This window comes from Apium graveolens, unplaced genomic scaffold (genome assembly GCF_009905375.1).
Source record: "Apium graveolens cultivar Ventura unplaced genomic scaffold, ASM990537v1 ctg7042, whole genome shotgun sequence".
NCBI lineage: Eukaryota > Viridiplantae > Streptophyta > Magnoliopsida > Apiales > Apiaceae > Apium > Apium graveolens.
The window spans coordinates 30,320-53,780 of NW_027419993.1; the positions used below are offsets into that span (position 1 = coordinate 30,320).

General features: G+C 29.5%; 1 protein-coding gene across 1 annotated transcript; it reads right to left on the minus strand.

The window, feature by feature from the left end:
- Nucleotides 1-9,970: 9,970 nt before the first annotated feature.
- Nucleotides 9,971-10,711, minus strand: LOC141703724 (secreted RxLR effector protein 161-like). The gene has a single exon (XM_074507157.1). It carries the CDS (start codon nucleotides 10,709-10,711, stop codon nucleotides 9,971-9,973), a length of 741 nt encoding a protein of 246 aa, XP_074363258.1.
- Between the last annotated feature and the right edge of the window lie 12,750 nt (nucleotides 10,712-23,461).

Sequence of the window (23,461 nt, forward strand, 5' to 3'; positions counted from 1 at the left end):
TATATTTGGTTTGCCTTTTTAACAGTCAAAGAGTAGTTTGACGAGTATTTCTAACTAGTATTTAATCTCATATTGATGTTTCGATATTTTTAAAAATATCGCTGAATGATCCAACCGTAAGGATGTCAAGATCTATATATTTTAGTGATATGACAAAAATTTTAGAAAAAAAAATATATTTGGTTTTCTTTTTTAAAAGTCAACTAGTAATTTGACCACTACTTCTGACTAGTTTGGAACGCGTAAGGTAGGGGTGGGGGGTTTAAGCTTAGTTTTTTTATATATAATTTTGTTTAATTTTTGTGTGTAAATATTTTTTATAAAATGTAATTTCAACCATTGGATTATTGTGATAGTAGTTGAATATGGTCCGTTAGATATAATTCACGCGGATCGCTGACGTGGCTCTAAATACAACCGCATTCCTTCGAATTTAGGAGTATCAATTTTATTATTGTTATTATTGTTATTATTATTATTATTATTATATAATTTGATAACTTTTACAGGACATAAATATTAATTAATATTTTCCTTACAAAGATTATTATATTCTAAATTTTAAAATTTATTTTTGAGAATTCAATGTTTTAAGAAAAATTTTAATCCATGAATTGGATCAATTTTATCATAAATACCATATTTTATAAATATTTTTAAAAAAAACTATAAACATCAGTTTGGGAAAAATGAATATATTTTTGTGATATTTTTATAAATCTAGAAAAAAATAAATATATTTGGTTTGACTTTTTAATAGTCAAAGAATAGTTTGACGAGTACTTTTAACTAGTGTTTAATCCCATATTGATGTTTCGATAGTTTTAAAAATATTACTGAATGATCCAACGGTACGGATGTCAAGATCTGTATATTTTAGTGATATGACAAAATTTATAGAAAAAAATAAATGTATTTGGTTTTATTTTTTAAAAGTCAACTAGTAATTTGACCAGTACTTCTAACTAGTGTTTAATCCCATATTGATGATTCGATATTTTTAAAAATTTTAACGAATGATCCAACCGTAGGGATGTCAAGATCTGTATATTTTAGTTATATGACAAAATTTTTAGAAAAAAATAAATATATTTGGTTTGCCTTTTTAAGAGTCAAAAAGTAGTTTGACAAGTACTTCTAACTAGTGTTTAATCCCATATTGATGTTTCAATATTTTTAAAAATATTAATGAATGATCCAACCGTACGGATGTCAAGATCTATATATTTTAGTGATAAGACAAAAATTTTAGAAAAAATAAATATATTTGGTTTACGTTTTTAACAATCAACTAGTAATTTGACTAGTACTTCTAACTAGTGTTTAATCCCATAGTGATGATTCGATATTTTTAAAAATATTAATGAATGATCCAACCGTACGGATGTTAAGATCTGTATATTTTAATGATATGATAAAATTTTTAGAAAAAAACAAATATATTTGGTTTGCCTTTTTAACAGTCAAAGAGTAGTTTGACGAGTACTTCTTACTAGTGTTTAATCCCATACTGATATTTCGATATTTTTAAAAATATTAATGAATGATCGAACCGTTCGGATGTCAAGACCTGTATATTTTAGTGATATGACAATAAGTTTAGAAAATAATAAATATATCTGGTTTGTTTTTTTAACAGTCAACTAGTAATTTGACTTGTACTTCTAACTAGTGTTTAATCCCATATTCATCATTTGATATTTTTAAAAATTTTAATGAATGATCCAACCGTACGGATGTCAAGATCTGTATATTTTAGTGATATGTCAAAAATTTTTAAAAAAAATAAATATATTTGGTTAGCTTTTCTAACAGTCAACTAGTAATTTGACCCGTACTCCTAAATAGTGTTTAATCCCATATTGATGATTCGACATTTTTAAAAATATAAATGAATGATTCAACTGTACGGATGTCAAGATCTGTATATTTTAGTGATATGACAAAAATTTTGGAAAAAAATAAATATATTTGGTTTGCCTTTTTAATAGTTAAAGAGTAGTTTGACCAGTACTTCTAACTTGTGTTTAATCCCATATTGATGTTTCGATATTTTTAAAAATATTAATGAATGATCCAACCATACGGATGTGAAGATCTGTATATTTTAGTGATATGATAAAAAATTTAGAAAAAATAAATATATTTGGTTTGCCTCTTCTAACTAGTGTTTAATCCCATATTGATGTTTCGATATTTTTAAAAATATTACTGAATAATCCAACCTTACGGATATCAAGATCTATATATTTCAGTGATATGACAAAATTTTTAGAAAAAAATAAATATATTTGGTTTTCTTTTTTAATAGTCAACTAGTAATTTTACTCGTACTTCAAACTAGTTTGGAACGCGTAAGGTAGGGGGTGGGTGGGTTTAAGGTTAGTTTTTTATATATAATTTTGTTTTATTTTTGTGTGTAAATATTTTTTATAAAAATGTAATTTCAACTGTTGGATTATTGTGATAGTAGTTGAATATGGTCCGTTAGATATAATTCACGCGGATCGCTGACGTCGCTCTAAATACAACCGCATTCTGTCGAATTTAGGAGTATCAATTTTACTATTGTTATTATTGTTATTATTATTATTATATAATTTGATAACTTTTACAGGACATAAATATTAATTAATATTTTCCTTACAAAGATTATTATATTCTAAATTTCAAAATTTATTTTTTAGAATACAATGTTTTAAGAAAAAATTTAATCCATGATTTGGATCGATTTTATCATAAATACCACACTTTATAAATATTTTTAAAAAAAACTCCAAACATCAGTTTGGGACAAAAATTAATATATTTTTGTGATATGAAAAAAATTTTGGAAAAAAATAAATATATTTGGTTTGCCTTTTTAATAGTCAAAGAGTAGTTTGACCGGTACTTCTAACTAGTGTTTAATCCCATATTGATGTTTTGATATTTTTAAAAATATTAATGAATGATCCAACCATACGGATGTCAAGATCTGTATATTTTAGTGATATGATAAAAAATTTAGAAAAAATTAAATATATTTGGTTTGCCTTTTTAACCGTCAAAGAGTAGTTTGACGAGTACTTCTAACTAGTGTTTAATCCCATATTGATGTTTCGATATTTTAAAAAATATTACTGAATGATCCAACCGTACGGATGTCAAGATCTTTATATTTTAGTAATATGACAAAATTTAAAGAAAAAAATAAATATATTTGGTTTGCCTTTTTAACCATGAAAGAGTAGTTTGACGAGTACTTCCAACTAGTGTTCAATCACATATTGATGTTTCGATATTTTTAAAATTATTACTGTACGGATGTCAAGATCTATATATTTTAGTGATATGACAAAATTTATAGAAAAAAATAAATATATTTGGTTTTATTTTTTAACTGTCAACTAGTAATTTAACCAGTACTTCTAAATATTGTTTAATCCCATATTGATGATTCGATATTTTAAAAAATATTAATGAATGATCCAACCGTACGTATGTCAAGATCTGTATATTTTAGTGGTATGAAAAAAAATATATAAAAAAATAAATATATTTGGTTTGCTTTTTTAACAGTGAACTAGTAATTTGACAGTTACTTCTAACTAGTGTTTAATCCCATATTGACGATTCGATATTTTTAAAAATATTAATGATTGATCCAACCGTACGGATGTCAAAATCAGTATATTTTAGTGATATGACAAAAAATTTAAATAAAAATAAATATATTTGGTTTGCTTTTTTAAAAGTCAACTAGTAATTTGACCCGTACTCCTGACTAGTGTTTAATCCCATATTGATGATTCGATATTTTTAAAAATATTAATGAATGATTCAACCGTACGAATGTCAAGATCTGTATATTTTAGTGATATGACAAAAATTTTGGAAAAAAATAAATATATTTGGTTTGCCTTTTTAATAGTCAAAGAGTAGTTTGACCTGTACTTCTAACTAGTGTTTAATCCCATATTGATGTTTCGATATTTTTAAAAATATTAATGAATGATCCAACCGTACGGATGTCAAGATCTGTATATTTTAGTGATATGATAAAAATTTTAGAAAAAAATAAATATATTTGGTTTGCCTTTTTAACAGTCAAAGAGTAGTTTGACGAGTATTTCTAACTAGTATTTAATCTCATATTGATGTTTCGATATTTTTAAACATATCGCTGAATGATCCAACCGTAAGGATGTCAAGATCTATATATTTTAGTGATATGACAAAAATTTTAGAAAAAAAAATATATTTGGTTTTCTTTTTTAAAAGTCAACTAGTAATTTGACCACTACTTCTAACTAGTTTGGAACGCGTAAGGTAGGGGTGGGGGGTTTAAGCTTAGTTTTTTTATATATAATTTTGTTTAATTTTTGTGTGTAAATATTTTTTATAAAATGTAATTTCAACCATTGGATTATTGTGATAGTAGTTGAATATGGTCCGTTAGATATAATTCACGCGGATCGCTGACGTGGCTCTAAATACAACCGCATTCCTTCGAATTTAGGAGTATCAATTTTATTATTGTTATTATTGTTATTATTATTATTATTATTATTATATAATTTGATAACTTTTACAGGACATAAATATTAATTAATATTTTCCTTACAAAGATTATTATATTCTAAATTTTAAAATTTATTTTTGAGAATTCAATGTTTTAAGAAAAATTTTAATCCATGATTTGGATCAATTTTATCATAAATACCACATTTTATAAATATTTTTAAAAAAAACTATAAACATGAGTTTGGGAAAAATGAATATATTTTTGTGATATTTTTATAAATCTAGAAAAAATTAAATATATTTGGTTTGCCATTTTAATAGTCAAAAAATAGTTTGACGAGTACTTTTAACTTGTGTTTAATCCCATATTGATGTTTCGATAGTTTTAAAAATATTACTGAATGATCCAACCGTACGGATGTCAAGATCTGTATATTTTAGTGATATGACAAAATTTATAGAAAAAAATAAATGAATTTGGTTTTATTTTTTAACAGTCAACTAGTAATTTGACCAGTACTTCTAACTAGTGTTTAGTCCCATATTGATGATTCAATATTTTTAAAAATTTTAATGAATGATCCAACCGTAGGGATGTCAAGATCTGTATATTTTAGTTATATGACAAAAATTTTAGAAAAAAATAAATATATTTGGTTTGCCTTTTTAAGAGTCAAAAAGTAGTTTGACAAGTACTTCTAACTAGTGTTTAATCTCATATTGATGTTTCAATATTTTTAAAAATATTAATGAATGATCCAACCGTACGGATGTCAAGATCTATATATTTTAGTGATAACACAAAAGTTTTAGAAAAAATAAATATATTTGGTTTACGTTTTTAACAATCAACTAGTAATTTGACTAGTACTTCTAACTAGTGTTTAATCCCATAGTGATGATTCGATATTTTTAAAAATATTAATGAATGATCCAACCGTACGGATGTTAAGATCTGTATATTTTAATGATATGATAAAATTTTTAGAAAAAAACAAATATATTTGGTTTGCCTTTTTAACAGTCAAAGAGTAGTTTGACGAGTACTTCTAACTAGTGTTTAATCCCATACTGATGTTTCGATATTTTTAAAAATATTATTGAATGATCCAACCGTTCGGATGTCAAGATCTGTATATTTTAGTGATATGACAATAATTTTAGAAAAAAATAAATATATCTGGTTTGTTTTTTTAACAGTCAACTAGTAATTTGACTTGTACCTCTAACTAGTGTTTAATCCCATATTCATCATTTGATATTTTTAAAAATTTTAATGAATGATCCAACCGTACGGATGTCAAGATCTGTATATTTTAGTGATATGTCAAAAATTTTAGAAAAAAATAAATATATTTGGTTAGCTTTTTTAACAGTCAACTAGTAATTTGACCCGTACTCCTAAATAGTGTTTAATCCCATATTGATGATTCGACATTTTTAAAAATATAAATGAATGATTCAACTGTACGGATGTCAAGATCTGTATATTTTAGTGATATGACAAAAATTTTGGAAAAAAATAAATATATTTGGTTTGCCTCTTTAATAGTCAAAGAGTAGTTTGACCAGTACTTCTAACTTGTGTTTAATCCCATATTGATGTTTCGATATTTTTAAAAATATTAATGAATGATCCAACCGTAGGGATGTCAAGATCTGTATATTTTAGTGATATGATAAAAAATTTAGAAAAAATAAATATATTTGGTTTGCCTCTTCTAACTAGTGTTTAATCCCATATTGATGTTTCGATATTTTTAAAAATATTATTGAATGATCCAACCTTACGGATATCAAGATCTATATATTTCAGTGTTATGACAAAATTTTTAGAAAAAAATAAATAAATTTGGTTTTCTTTTTTAATAGTCAACTAGTAATTTTACTCGTACTTCAAACTAGTTTGGAACGCGTTAGGTAGGGGGTGGGGGGGTTTAAGGTTAGTTTTTTATATATATTTTTGTTTTATTTTTGTGTGTAAATATTTTTTATAAAATGTAATTTCAACTGTTGGATTATTGTGATAGTAGTTGAATATGGTCCGTTAGATATAATTCACGCGGATCGCTGACGTCGCTCTAAATACAACTGCATTCCGTCGAATTTAGGAGTATCAATTTTATTATTGTTATTATTGTTATTATTATTATTATATAATTTGATAAGTTTTACAAGACATAAATTTGTCCATTTCGAAAGGAAGTGTGGTAATTTATATAAAAATTTTACCATGCAAAAGCTAAAAAATTGTTGGGCATTCATATTTCATTAGTAGGCGGTGTTTTTTAAATTCTCCGTTTTTCTCCTAGATTCAGGAGTTCAGTTCTCTTGTGGCTACGTACGTGTGAAAGAAGGCTAGACAGAGATGTGCTGGAACCCACACGTACTCCATACTCTTCCTTGTAAGCATTACCACACATTGTTTACGGAGTGGGATTCTGATGTTTCTCCAGACATGGTACTGAATTCCCAAATCTGAGTTAATCATTTTGGATTTGGTGGCGCCTTTCATTCTTTAGAGGATCGGAATCTAGTGCAGTTGAGTCCAGGTGATGGTTGTGGTGATTTTCTAATTCTAGTTCAGTGTGTAATATTACACTGTAGTTTATTTGATATCAATCTGGAACCTACCATAGAAGTTAAAGAGAGATTAGTAGATATGTTGAAGTTTTACTGGTTAAAATATCTCTGAACCGACACATCATTTCTTTGGAAGCAGGACAACTTAGAAGAAGGGTTGATTTTCATTTGATTATGTGTACTTGGAACGTTTATAATCAATATAATATGTATCATCTGCAGGTGCAAGAGAGAGCATTAGGTGTGATTATTCATTCTGAACAATGTAATCAAGTTATTGCTGGGATTAAGCTGTAGCTCGACGAAGTCCAAGGCAGTAGGTAGACAGCAAATATGGATTCATAACTCTTCCTTATAGTGGCTAACTCTCCCCTTTTTAGGTCCTGGATCGCCCTCTCCAATTAGATTTTCTAATCCCAATGATCTCGAGATGAGGTGGCCGAGTCCGGTTTACCAAGTCTGCATTGACATTATATAACAATGTATGTGGAAGATAAAATAAAAAATATTAATTTTTGTCATACTATATATTTTATTAATGATTGAAGATGTTTTCATTAAGTCACTACATAGGCTTTTATTTGTGGAATGAGATTGCTAGTTTACAAACAACCATTTAACTCTATTAGAAGGAAGCCTTTTTAGATGATGGGGTCAAAAAATAATTCATGCAGGCTAAGCCCTAAAAATAAATAATATCATACTTATGTGGATTTAAAGTTTGTTTAACAAACCCACCAAGTGGTATCAAATATTTAGTTCAACACTTCATAATAATCTCTCATATGGGGATAGGCAAGTGGGCTACCCCTGATGGGCTAAAGGCCGAGGCATGTGGGGCTTGGAGTATGAGAGTGGGGATTAAGCAGATTGTTGGGAGTTGCCTCAGTTGTCATACTAATTTTCATACTGATATATGATATTTTCATTAGTATCAATTTGTATGATAAACTCCAACTATTTCCACTAGTAATGTCTAGTAAATATATAAATAAGTTGTATATTACAAATATGATTCTACCATAAGTATAATTGACAGAGATACACAATATATGGTATACATTGTCCCTTTTACACAGGGTTTTATCTCATATAACTTCTCTCATCTAACTCTTCATTATTAGTAATGTGCAAATTAATTTTTTTATTTTCAAATTTTTATTTTTAGTATGAGTATACTTTTTAAATTTGTATTATGAGTTATAAAAATCTTTTACGATTTATCACTTTAAAAAATATCTAATAAAATAAATATTAACCAATTATATATTTTTTTTTAATTATATAACCGATATCTAATATATATAATTTATTTTATAAACCTATAGTCTAAACTATGTTGACGCGTAATTTGGATATTTGTTTTTCAATCACATTATTAAACTAATCAAAACTAAAATTTGATATGTCATATTTATTATTTTTTTATATTTTATTTAGGATGTTTATTGTTAATTAGTTTATAATAAAAATAACAACGGTGCACTTATAATATGTTCGAAAGTTTAAAAAGTGGAACCAAACACTAACTTTCAAAATAATTGTGAAATTTTCACTATGAAATAAAAAATAAATAAAGATATACAACATTAAGAATTTGAAAAAAATCTTAATAAAATTAGTAATTATATAGGAAATTTTCCTATAAAAAGAGTGTTATCTTTTCACAAACCCTAACACTTGACCCACTGTCAGCCGCCCCCATCTATTTCATAGAGAGTCAAATTTACAATAAACACTGATGAACATATTCGAAGATGAAGAAGACAATAAAGAAAACCACCCTCCACTCCCTATACAGAATGTAAATCAAGATTGGCACGGTATATTTCTTTACTCATCTTGAAAAAATAAATAATCATAGTTAATTTTTTTCTAATTAATTGTTTTCTACAGGTATTTCAAGGGGATTGGTTATGATACATCAGTACATGATAAAAATTAGAGTGAGAGAGGATGGGTGTAGATGATTCTACTATTACATGCCATCTCTAAACGCGGTGTGTGGTTATAATTCATTTTCTTATTATTCTATTATATTGATGACATGATTAATAGACAATACTAATTTACATTTTTTAGTAATATTGAATGACAAATAGTTTGAGTAAGGACATCTAACTTTCATGATGCATATGCCATTAATTATACTTAAAAATAATTAAAGGATATAGTTTATGTGTTTAGAAACTTGAGATTTTGTGCAGGAGGATGTAGGTCAATTATGTGTGGTGCCTGGATTATATTAGATTGACTTAGTGGCTTATATTAGTTTATAGCTTTAATTTTAAAAGTTGTTTGTATTTCGATCATCTCCCTAGCTATATATATATATATATATATCATGTTATAAATGATGTAAAACTTAATGCTAAAGTAAAATTCCTAATTTTTTGAGTTGGTTTTCGAACAACATATTTCTTGTTTATACTCAATGCCAGGATGTATACAAATATATATATAAGCTGTGTATTGTAAAACTGAGAAAAACAAAGACTTGCGTGTAAGTTGTTTTTATTGATTTGAAGCGTACAATATAAATAGATAGCTGATAGAATATGCAGCTAAAAACAAGGGCCATCAAACAACTAACTCTTCTAATGCAGTTCTACTTCTACGTGTCTACATATGCCATTTCTAAAACTTCTCCACGACTATGCATACTAATTCAACATGCACATACTTTAATTATTTTAAAACTAGCTATAAGTTTCAAAATAATTCCAACAATCATCCCCTTAGTTTTGAAACTTATTTAGGCAACTCCATTACTCCCAGTAATCTGCGCATTCTTTCAAATTTGATAGTAGTGAGAGCTTTGGTCAGGAAATCTGCTCGTTGCATATCACTACTCACATGCTTGACAATGATCTCCTTTCTCTCAACACATTCTCGAATATAATGGTAGCGTTTGTCTATATGTTGTACTACGCCCATGAAAAACTAGGTTCCTTGCAAGATCGATGGCGGATTTATCATCAATGTACAAGATTACTGGACCCATATCTTCACCTGTTAGCTTGCTCAGCAGATTCCTCAGCCAAACAGCTTGACAAGCTGATGTCGTCCCTCCCATAAACTCTGCCTCGCACGAAGACAAGGCCACACACCTTTGTTTCTGTGAGACCCATGTGATGAGGTTATCATTTAAGTAAAATACCATTCCTCTTGTACTCTTCCTGTCATCTGTTTGTCCTCCAAAATCGCTATTCGAGTATCCTGTAAGCATATTGTTTCTAATATCCCTCGAATAAACCAGGCCGTAGTTAATTGTACCCTTGACGTACCTGAGTATACGCTTTATAGCATTCATATGAAGAACTGTGGGCTTTTCCATTAAACGGCTGACTATCCCCACATCATAAGCCATGTCGGGACATGTATGCACAAGGTAGCGAAGTCCTCCAACCAAGCTTTTGTATTCTGTTGGATCCACCAGTTTCCCGCCTTCGTCGTTAGTCAAATGCTCCTTCGGATCCATAGGATATTTAGTGGGGTTAAAAGCTTGCATTCCAGCCTTCTCCAATATTTTCTTTGTGTAAGCTGACTGTTTTAGCTCTATACAGTCCTTCATTTGTTGAACCAGGTAATACACAAAATGCGCTACTCTTCTATCTTCCATGTCTGCTCAACCCATGATCTGCTTATCACTTGTGGCACCCAACAATATTTCCAAAAAACAATCTCACACAACTCAAATAATATAACTTTAGTATAAATAGACAATAATAACTTGTTGACTCCATTACATAATATAATTAAACAAAACTTGAAGAAGATTATATAATTATGTGTTATTCTAATAAAGTAAATAATGTAAATGTTGGGTTTTCAGAACCTTTTATAATGCTTCCAAATAGGTTCCTAGGCCTTCTAAGTAGATATCTAGCTCTGCTCCATGTATTCACCAAAAAATCTATCTATCTATACTATACTATTATAGGCAATTTGGTAGTTGGTTGGTTATTTGGTACAGTTATTTGGTACGCAAAATAAGAACCGTCAGATTTAAAGACATATAGATGGAACCGTTGGATATAATAATAATAAAATATTATATTAATATTTAAACTGCTCTCATAGGTTGAGGGTTCGAATTCCGTCAACAACGTATTAAATTTAAACTTTATATCTTTATTTTTAATAGTTTCTACAGGTTCAAGGTTCGAGACTTGTAAATAACATATTATATATTATATTATTTATTTTCAGTCAAGTCTCAAATTATCATAACACATAAATTATTATAATGTATTATGTTCTTTGATTTATTTTTCAACTATTAAAAATTTATATTAATATATCAATAATTTTAAGATAAAACTTATTATTAAAAATTAATCGAGTGTTAAAAGCAATCCGTGTATCGCCCACGTTACAGACTAGTATATATATATGGGCTACTCTAATAGAAACCAATTTTGGAATAGAAACTAGAAATTAAATAATATTTTATTTTAAATTATTTTGAAAAATATCACATATGATATGCAAATCGATCGTTGAGAGGTGGAGAAAAATACAGTGAAATCGGATTTTAAAACAAATTACCGTTTGACGTTAAAAATAAAATAAAAAGCGGAGGAAAAAAGTTGAGATTGTGTGTGGGATGGTATCGATTAGTTCGGTGTGGTGCTTTTAGGGGGCTATTAAGTTAGATTGATCTAATGGCTTATATTAGTTTTTAGTTTCTATTTTAACTTTAGTTTCTATTTGATCATTTGCCTATTATATATATGTGTGTGCCTACACTTATAAAATAACACTGATTTCGATTGCTAACCCATGAACTCCCTAAAATGATACGACCAAGTTTCTTGGAGTGAATATCACACGTGCGTGTAATAACCTCACACAGAATATATAATGTAATTTCTATATCAATAATTATAATATCTTGGATCCTATATATAATAATATTAGCACGTCCTCATCAAATAAAACAATTTTTTTCTAATATTGTAATTAGCTAATATTCTAATAAAATAGATAATTTGTTTTAGAAACTTCTAAATATTAGGCTTGCAGAGTCTTTTGTTTTGCTTCCAAATCGTCTCAAGAATTTTAGAAATATGTCAACTACTAGTAGGAGTATGTGAGTCTTTTGTTTTGCTTCCAAAAGTTTCTTCGAGACTTTACACATATGTCTAGTACTAGTACTAGTAGGAGTATATTTATTACATATTTTGACGAATAAATGTGTCTACACTCACAAAATGAGGCGCATCTTGATGAAAAAGCTAAAGACTCCCGAAAATGATACGACCAAGTTTCATGAGGAGAATATTATATATGACCATGTTAGTAATATTTCGAACTAAAAAATGCAACCAAGGAAAAATTTATCAATAAACCATTTTTTTAGCAATATCATTGACTTTATTAGCATAGGACATATGAAATACCGATAGCTTAACTTGGTTATTACATAACCCCAAGGCTATGTTGACACTCTAGATTAACTTTTGCTTTTAATTTTTCTTCAATTATCCATGGTAGATATTAGGGTTAAACTGTATACATATTTTCTACCACTATGTGTCTCTTTGAAAGAATATTTTGGTTGAGGAACATGACAATTAAATAATATGTCTAACCATAATATTGTGAGTACTTGATTGTTGGTGTTGAACATGGTACAAAAAACACTTCATTCCTTGAACTGATTACTTTAATATTTATCCTCTTCATATCATGCTTAACTATATGTGCAATATGGATAAAATACTTTATAAGAAACATCTTCTTTTATATTTAGTTTTCTTGTGGTCTCGATCACCAATCCTTAACTTTTTATTTGTTGAGGTCTAATTATAGGATTCTTGCTTGCCAAAAATAAATAAATTATAGGATGCCTGATAAGTGCTCAAAAAAGTTCGAATAACTTATTTTCTGCTGACAATAAGGTTTTTGTCAGGTTTGGAAAATATATTTTGTTAAGGTAACAACTTTTTCAAGAGAGGTAATTACAGGGCAATTAAGGTGAGGTAACTATCAGCGAAGTAATTGATTCATCATTGATTATGTAGCAAAAATAGTGGCTCTGATACCAATTGACGGGGGATGCTGATTTGGAAAAATTAGGATTTAAGATATTAAAACTCTCGCAAGGTTTTTTCCATTTAAATGAATATTTTTTCTTAAAAATAAAATTTTAAAGAATTACAGTAATAAAAAGCCCCTAATTTAATTTGAATAAATTAATTTAACTTTTACTTCAAAATATGATTTTTATATGATTATTGTTAAAATACAATTAAATGGCTCCAAAAGTTTAACTATCATGTAAATATATAGTATTACAAAAACATAGTAAAAATAATTTTAACCTTGTGATTTGACAGGATTTTGCCCTCTTTGGTATGAAAAACAATGAGATTAAGAAGGTAGTACGTTGAGGGAAATAATTAACGTGCCTCTGTTGTTTTTGATGAATAATTACGGATCTTGTTTTTTAAATTTTGTTGCCAAGTTATTTTGTCTTATTGATTATTTTCGTACGAAAATATATAAAGTAAACTCTCTTTATTTTTGTAGTTTTTGCATATATGTGTATTAATTTAATAATAATAGCAATAATAATAATAATTTTAATTTTAATTTATTTGCATTATTATATTAATATTAATATTTACTGCTATAGGTGTGATGCAAGAATCATTTAGTAGTTGTTAGGGCTAGAATTCAATGTATCCTATGTTGGGTCGTTTAATCTAAACTTGGGAAGCTTGTTTATTTATTTCTTAGTTGCTATCTTAATTAAACTGTCGTGCAAAGTTTGTTTGGATCGTGTTGACCTGGTCTAAAGAACTGGAAAGGGCGTTGCTGAATAAACGTTAGTCTTTGAGATGTTGTAGGACTTCAGTTGTTTAGTTGCTATTTTGTAGGACATTTACGCATTGTTTTAGTTTAAGTATTGTAGTTCATTATCAAATAAAAAAAGCTGTTCAACGCTATCTTTATTAAAATACACATACAGACACTTAAGTTGCATATCTTTGTGCCAATATCCTATAGTGACAACCTCCTTACTAGTTACTAGTTTATCTTGTATATTTTTCTAGGCATTTAATACAAACAACCAAAAAACCCTCGTATATATTTGCTAATTATCTTATAAATAAACCCTCTCTCCTCTTATTGTATATAGTTATTATATTGTTAATTATTTTTATGTAGGAGAATGGTTTCTTGGTTTTGGTTTTGTTGGTAATTTATGTTCCTAGGTATGGAATGATGTATAAGCTAAAACTTTTTATAGAATTTTTTCTGTAGGTAACTGTAAAAATCTAACTCAAAATATAAGGTTTAGCTTGTTCTTTCAAGCTTGATAGGAGAATTCCCTTTTTAATATTCAGAGTAGGATACTAACATTATTAAGGTATCTGGTATTTACTTGGAGAAAGCTTCTGAGCAGTTTAAAATGTTTTGTAATCATATACAAGTTTTGGAGTACCAAATCAATATTGCTAATTTGAAAGTCCAGGCTGGAAGATTAATTTGTATGTGTTTTCTTTTCAGCACATCAAGCTCCCTGTGTTCTGGATGCCAGAATTTCATGGGAAAAGGTTTAAATAATGGACCCCAGAATTTTGTTCCAGGAAATTGTGCGAAGCGGATGATCCAGTATCACCAGTTGCATCTTAATGCTAATGTAAAACTTCAAGTTTTTTGAGTTGGTCTTCATCAGCATAGGACACATTTACTCATTGTATTCATGATTTTATTTATTATAGGCTAGCATAGAGTCCCAGAGGGAACTTGTTTCAGATTTTTTTGCACCCAGTGCCAAAAGGAGATGGTGCTTCTCACAATGCAAGAATCGCCCTAAACAGGCTGCTCTTTTTGCTCCGGTTGGTGCTATTAAATTTTACCTGTATATTGATTAAAGCAAAAATGATAAAAGAAATTAAGAATTGTTATACATAACATTCGAAGTTGACTGGACAACATTTTAGATTATTTGATAAATTTTGGTGCAAGTATATTTTGCAATATTCTTCTTGTGTGACTAGCTCATCTTAAAAAGGCACTCTCTGGCATATATATTTATTGACTAGTTATTCTTAAAAAAGCCTCTGGAAAATCTATATTCTTAATTAATATTTTATCATGATTGTTGGAAATGGAGTTCAAATGTTTACAATCCTGTACTCTTAAAATAGCTGGAATACGGCATTTAATCAGTCTCACTACAGTTCAAACCACGCGATTCTGGGTTGTTTATGTCTTGTGTCTTAAAACATTGTTTTTACTTCATTAACGGTGGGCGTGGCAGTGTCAACTAGAAGCCAGGTTGGGGTTACGGTATGTCATCTTATTTATTTCTCTGCTGATCTTTTGTCTTTTGTCCTGTGTTTCGAATTTCTATTCTTTGAGATGTTAAATTGGAAGATTGTACATATATTTTGTTATATTATTCTATGATATAATTAATGTATCTAGAAGTTTATAACATATTATTAGATGCTATCAGTTTTATGAATAGTCTATTTTCCCTTTGTATTTCAATTCTTCTTTACAAATTACTATAAACCTTAGCTCATTTTTTTCCCAACTATGTAATTTTTCTTTCGTGTACTTTTAGAAGTTACAGCTGAAACGCTTCCTGCACTATCCAAAATTGGTTTTGAAACTAGTATCGTGAAAGAGTTTCTCAACTTTGATATGCCTAGCGAACACCAGACATTGTCGGGTGAAATTATTGTTCATTCCTATAATCCAACGGTGGAGGCTGTCTATCAAAATTTGTGTGTCGTTCACGATGGTCAGATTTGCGTTGTTAAGGTTAGGCTTACAAATCTGATGGTAATGTAATTTGTGCCAAAATTTTGCTGCAGTCAGGCTAAAACTTTTACAATTTAATGTGTGGGACTTTTGTATTCGCAATATTGAGCAATTTATATCTGGCAATACCTTGCTATCTCAGGCTTCGGTTTTTGTCCTGCGAATATAAGCATACTGTTGAGAATGATTCATCCTACTTGCAATCTAGTACATCAAAAAGATATTCTAATGCGTAAGTATTCTTCATATTTCCTACAGTATAAATTAGCTCAATCTATTTTATGATGGCCATTGAGCCATCTTGGTCTTCTATGTTAGTTATCAATAATTTTTATATATACATATATAATTGGATGTGAATTTAGGTACACAACCCAAATAAAGCAGAAATTTGGTTTGTGCACCGAGCTTTTTTATTGTGTTACAATTGAATTTCTTTCTTTTATCTGTTTATATAATTTCATGTGAGATAGTGTTACTTTCCAAGTCAACATAATGTATGAATCACTAGTAACATTCACCATCCAAAAAACCATCCAAAAACTCCTGATCACTTTTAATATGATCTTCCCAACTGGTTCATATAAGTTGTGTCTTAACGTTTATGAATCATAGTACAGGGATGGATTATATATGATGTGTCCTAACCTTTATGAACTGCAGTATAGGAATGAATAATTTTTTCTTTACGATCTGAACTTTTTCGAATCTTGTATTTCAATCTCTGTAATTACAACCAACAGGATTGTGTATATTACTCGGGCTCTTCATCTTACCTTCAAGTACCCGTGTTGGACACTCGACAATTGGACATGTACACTCGGATTTGAACACTTATTTTACAATAAAAACATGTATATTTTTCAAAATATTTGGAGTCCGATACTTGACACGTATCCATGTCGAACACTTCTTGCTGAGTCCGAGTAAATGCATTGATTCCTGCAGATATTTTTTACAGGAGGGTCCCAAGTTAAATTATAATTGTACATAAGTTTTTCTATTCTTAACTCGTACAATTATCATCTTCAACTGATGTTTGGTATGAAAATGTTAACATTCACTATTAAATTAGTAATAACATAGAGATATGATGTGTCTATTGACCACCTTAACTTTAGTTGAAAACCTGAAGTACTCAACCTAAACAAAGAAACACCTCAAGATATATAAATCGTTTATTTCTGCCGGGCTTGGAAACTCTCCCCAGCTCCCGCCTCCCCTCCCCCCCCCCCTCCCCAAAGGAAAAAAGAAGATCCACCTTTGAGCAAAGAACACAGTATCATTATGTCACCTGAAATAAGATGGATTACATCCTTAGCTCCATTCTAAGGTTGATATGTAGTCAATAAGATCGTGCTACAAATGTTATCTCCAATTTTTTCACAAAGTGGCTGGACTTGCCAATTAGTGTAATAATGTGGCCTTTGTATAAGCGAACAGACATATCTTTTCTCCTAAAAGCCCTACAACTATAATCCAAAAATATTCTAAAGATATGGCCAACATCAATCAATTATTAAAATATATTTGAATTAAATAATGTATCATAATTCTAACAAGTGTGTTTTATGGATGTTGGTTTGTAGGAAAGGGAACCCATCATCATGAGAGCAGCACCTTCACCGTGGCAAGATCAAAATTTTGTTAAATCATAATTATCAGTACAATCTCTGACTACTTTGTGCAACCAAATGTTCTTTTCTGTAATTTTTGGTTTCACCCAGAAGTACAAAGCTCTATTCTTTCATGCTAACTAAAGTCTATCACAGGTGTCATGTATTTAAATACAGGAAGAGTTGATGACATCCATTTGCATGTATAGAAGAATTTCACACCAAACACTTTATCTGCTGTCAAATTTTCAGGTTAGCAGAAGAAGCTTACAATTTTCAAAGCGTCTTGAACTTGCCCTTGATGTAGGGTTTACAAAAAGATACGTGCGATGTACGTAGGTATTATGATTTTAGGGATAATTAAGTTTTTACAAGAATTCTCTTCTTTTTGCAGCTTATTTAACAAACATATTTCTTTTGTACAAATAGTCTTTATATTTGTTTTCTCAAAACCCTCAATTATTTATCTGATCAAATCTCGGCTCTTTATCTTAATTTATAAATGTATCAAATGAACAGACTGCAAAACTTGTGATGCTTTGAAGTACTATGTTCAGTTTACTTTTAAATATATAATCTATTCTAGTTTATTTGCAACACTTCACTTTTGAAATCATATTAATTTTTCTGTAGCACTTTGCATTAAAAAAGTTTTATACGTTATAACTTGTGTGTTTATAACATGAGGGGTACCTAATTGTTATAATGGTATTATCAAATAAATACAAAAACTACCTCCGTCGGCTAAAGATGAAACTAAGAACAACTGGCAAGGTCTTCTTAGTATGCTAAAATTGTTGCAAACATGTTGATGGTGAATTGGAGTAATGTATTTACATAATTGTTAATCCTTGTTATCTTTCTCCATTGTATAGATGTCAGAAGTGGTCAACTTAAGGTGGGACTTGATTCATCACAATTATGCAGCAGGGATGAATTCAAGAAGTAAGTTTAATTTATTATTTATTTTTCTTTGTCTTTTGTTACCTTGCTTTTGAGCTTTCTTCTTCAGGTTTTGTTTTAAGCCTTCAAATTCTATTTATAATGAAAAACTGGACATATTTATTACAGAACCAAACTAATTCCTTAATCTGATTCAATAGCTAGACTATAATTGTTGCAAGTCCATTGTTCTATATTTGTGCCTATTGAGTATTGACATAGTTGACTGGGATACACATGTGTATGGATCTATATAGATGGACTTATCCTTAGAGGTTTATTAGTATCGTTTTAATAATATTCAAAATAATCAAGGCAGGTTGTTTATCATAGCCATTCCTTAGGAATTAGTATATTTTATTAAGTGAAGAAACTAAGCATTCATCTACGAAGTCTGTCCTGCTTGCAAATTTTTTCTGTAGCTATTTGTGTAAGACACACACATGGTCACAACCAACATTTACCATAATGTGTAACTACTTGAAACAAATGACGTATGAATAATATTTTAATCAGTGATATGTATATGAAAGATGTGTCAAGTTTTCACAAATAGAGCTAAAATTGTTGATTTAATTTTTTTAATTAAAATGATGTAGGACAACTCTAGTAATGATGGATATATAAACTAAAAATGATAACCATGATAGAATTTAGGCGGATGAACAACTAGCATAACAGCCGTTATCCCAAGGGTTTCCCAACAACAAAATGCAGAAGAGACCCAATTTAGGATTCAAAGATATTCGAGTAAGTTTGGAAAAAGATTTCTAATGTATTTTGGAGTTCTAGCTCGAATTCTCTATACTTGAGGCATGTTGGTTTGTTGTGTACTTCCTAGCAACCCTAATGATTTTTGTATTAATTTCAATAGGTGCTCTCAACTTGCATTTGAATCATAATAATAAGAATAATATATTACTTAAGTAATGAATAGGAAAATAAATAATAATCAAATTATCAGAGGGTTATTTCAAATAAAAATTTATAAAAATTGGGGAAATGTTATGATCGGTAGCTATATTGGTAGGCGCAAAAGAAAAGAGAATTAGAAAGGAGAAGTCATCTCGTTACTTCACCCTGTTTTTGGTCAATGACTTTTACATCTGTTCCTGTGTTTCAGCTAGTCCGGCCATACTTGGTAGTTCGAGCAGTGAAGATGGGGAGGCCTAATATGCACACATAGTGAAGTAGCCCACTGGTGCAATATGGAAGATAACCGTAAATTTAGCACCAAATGGGGACATAACTTGTACATGTTCTTCATCTCGGACATCATACATCAGCAATTTGACTTGGTGTTTATGTTGAAGAACATCAAAGTATTTTTTCAATAGTTTTTTCCCATGTTCCCGAGATTTTCTAATCCCAATGATCTCGAGATGAGGTGGCCGAGTCCGGTTTACCAAGTCTGCATTGACATTGCCTTCTTTCTTGTATCTTGTAGACTGCTCAGCCTAAGGCTAAAATATAAAATGTGCTATAAAAGAAGAAAGTCAATTACGTGGGTGAACCATATGGCCCCCAAAAGAATCGCGCTTCAACCTGGACAGATAAATACTTTAAGTCGCTATCTATCCGAAGAACCTAGGTGCCCTACCTATTTATTGCAAAGTAGCTGTCAGAGTCTTGTATGCTTTTAGTAGCTTGTGTCACTGGGTCCGTGGGGAAACCCCTAGGAATTCACATCAGAAACATAGTAAAGTAATAACACAAGGAGAATTAGTAGGAAAATTGAATATCACTTAAATAAGTATTTTAATAATTTTTGATGTTATTTTATTATAAAGACTAATAATAAGTATGGGTTGGTAGTACAGATAAAATTCTAATTATTTATTATTAATGATGGTGAGATGTGCACTCTAGTTTGTTTGGTGGTGCATAATATAACAATGTATGTGGAAGATAAAATAAAAAATATTAATTTTTGTCATACTATATATTTTATTAATGATTGAAGATGTTTTCATTAAGTCACTACATAGGCTTTTATTTGTGGAATGAGATTGCTAGTTTACAAACAACCATTTAACTCTATTAGAAGGAAGCCTTTTTAGATGATGGGCTCAAAAAAAATTCATGCAGGCTGGGCCCTAAAAATAAATAATATCATACTTATGTGGATTTAAAATTTATTTAACAAACCCACCAAGTGGTACCAAATATTTAGTTCAACACTCCATAATAATTTCTCATATGGCTCCAGTACGGGTCTGGGATAGGCAAGTGGGCTACCCCTGATGGGCTAAAGGCCGAGGCATGTGGGGCTTGGAGTATGAGAGTGGGGATTAAGCAGATTGTTGGGAGTTGCCTCAGTTGTCATACTAATTTTCATACTGATGTATGATATTTTCATTAGTATCAATTTGTATGATAAACTCCAACTATTTCTACTAGTAATGTGTAGTAAATATATAAATAAGTTGTATATTACAAATATGATTCTACCATAAGTATAATTGAGAGAGATACACAATATATGGTATACATTATCCCTTTTACACAGGATTTTATCTCATATAACTTCTCTCATCTAACTCTTCATTATTAGTAATGTGCAAATAAATTTTTTTATTTTCAAATTTTTATTTTTAGTATGAGTATACTTTTTAAATTTGTATTATGAGTTATAAAAATCTTTTACGATTTATCACTTTAAAAAATATCTAATAAAATAAATATTAACCAATTATATATTCTTTTTTAATTATATAACCGATATCTAATATATATAATTTATTTTATAAACCTATAGTCTAAATTATGTTGACGCGTAATTTGGATATTAATTTTTCAACAACATTATTAAACTAATCAAAACTAAAATTTGATATGTCATATTTATATTTTTTTACATTTTATTTAGGATGTTTATTGTTAATTAGTTTATAATAAAAATATTAAAAGTGTTATATTGCAAATTATATGACATCATATTTATTAAATAACAACGGTGCACTTATAATATGTTCGAAGGATTAAAAAGTGGAACCAAACACTAACTTTCAAAATAATTGTGAAATTTTGACTATGAAATAAAAATAAATAAAGATATACAACATTAAGAATTTAAAAAAAATCTTAATAAAATTAGTAATTATATAGGAAATTTCCCTATAAAAAGAGTGTTATCTTTTCACAAACCCTTACATTTGACTGTCAGCCGCCCCCATCTATTTCATAGAGACTCAAATTTACACTAAACAGTGATGAACATATTCGAAGATGAAGAAGACAATAAAGAAAACCACCCTCCACATGTAAATCAAGATTGGCAAGGTATATTTCCTTACTCCTCCTCTTGAATAAATAAATAATCATAGTTAATTTTTTTCTAATTAATTGTTTTCTACAGGTATTTCAAGGGGATTGGTTATGATACATCAGTACATGATAAAAATTAGAGTGAGAGAGGATGGGTGTAGAGGATTCTACCATTACATGCCTTCTCTAAACGCGGTGTGTGGTTATAATTCATTTTCTTATTATTCTATTATATTGATGACATGATTAATAGACAATACTAATTTATATTTTTTTAGTAATATTGAATGACAAATAGTTTCAATAAGGACATCTAACTTTCATGATGCATATGCCATTAATTATACTTAAAAATAATTAAATGATATAGTTTATGTGTTTAGAAACTTGAGATTTTGTGCAGGAGGATGTTGGTCAATTATGTGTGGTGCCTGGATTATATTAGATTGACTTAGTGGCTTATATTAGTTTATAGCTTTAATTTTAAAAGTTGTTTGTATTTCGATCATCTCCCTAGCTATATATATATATCATGTTATAAATGATGTAAAACTTAATGCTAAAGTAAAATTTCTATTTTTTTGAGTTGGTTTTCAACAACATAGTGCATATTTCTTGTTTATACTCAATGCCAGGATGTATACAAAATATATATAAGCTGTGTATTGTAAAACTGAGAAAAACAAAGACTTGCGTGTAAGTTGTTTTTATTGATTTGAAGCGTACAATATAAATAGATAGATGATAGAATATGCAGCTAAAAATAAGGACCATTAAACAACTAACTCTTCTAATGCAGTTCTACTTCTACGTGTCTACATATGCCATTTCTAAAACTTCTCCACGACTATGCATACTAATTCAACATGCACATACTTTAATTATTTTAAAACAATCTATAAGTTTCAAAATAATTCCAACAATCACCCCCTTAGTTTTGAAACTTATTTAGGCAACTCCATTACTCCCAGTAATCTGCGCATTCTTTCAAATTGGATAGTAGTGAGAGGCTTTGGTCAGGCAATCTGCTCGTTGCATATCACTACTCACATGCTTGACAATGATCTTCCTTTCTCTCAACACATTCTCGAATATAATGGTAGCGTTTGTCTATATGTTTACTACGCCCATGAATGTACAAGATTACTGGACCCATATCTTCACCTGTTAGCTTGCTGAGCAGATTCCTCAGCCAAACAGCTTGACAAGCTGATGTCGTCCCTGCATAAACTCTGCCTCGCACGAAGACAAGGCCACACACCTTTGTTTCTGTGAGACCCATGTGATGAGGTTATCTGTTTAAATAAAATACATTCCTCTTGTACTCTTCCTGTATCTGTTTGTCCTCCAGAAATCGCGTAATTCGAGTATCCTGTAAGCATATGTTTCCAATATCCCTCGAATAAACCACGCCGTAGTTAATTGTACCGTGACGTACGAGTATACGCTTTACAGCATTCATATGAAGAACTGTGCGCTTTTCCATGAAACGGCTGACTATCCCCACAGCATAGCCATGTCGAGACATGTATGCACAAGGTAGCGAAGTCCTCCAACCAAGCTTTTGTATTCTGTTGGAATCCACAGTTCCCGCCTTCGTCCATTAGTCAAATGATCATTCGGATCCATAGGATATTTATTGGGGTTAAAAGCTTGCATTCCAGCCTTCTCCAATATTTCTTTGTGTAAGCTGACTGTTTTAGCTCTATACAGTCTTCATTGTGAAACCTCATTCCCAGATAGTACGACAACCTCCCCAA

Bases quoted from the DNA above. Each gene is read 5' to 3' on its own strand.
- LOC141703724 (XM_074507157.1), bottom strand. From the start codon at position 10,711: ATGGAAGATAGAAGAGTAGCGCATTTTGTGTATTACCTGGTTCAACAA.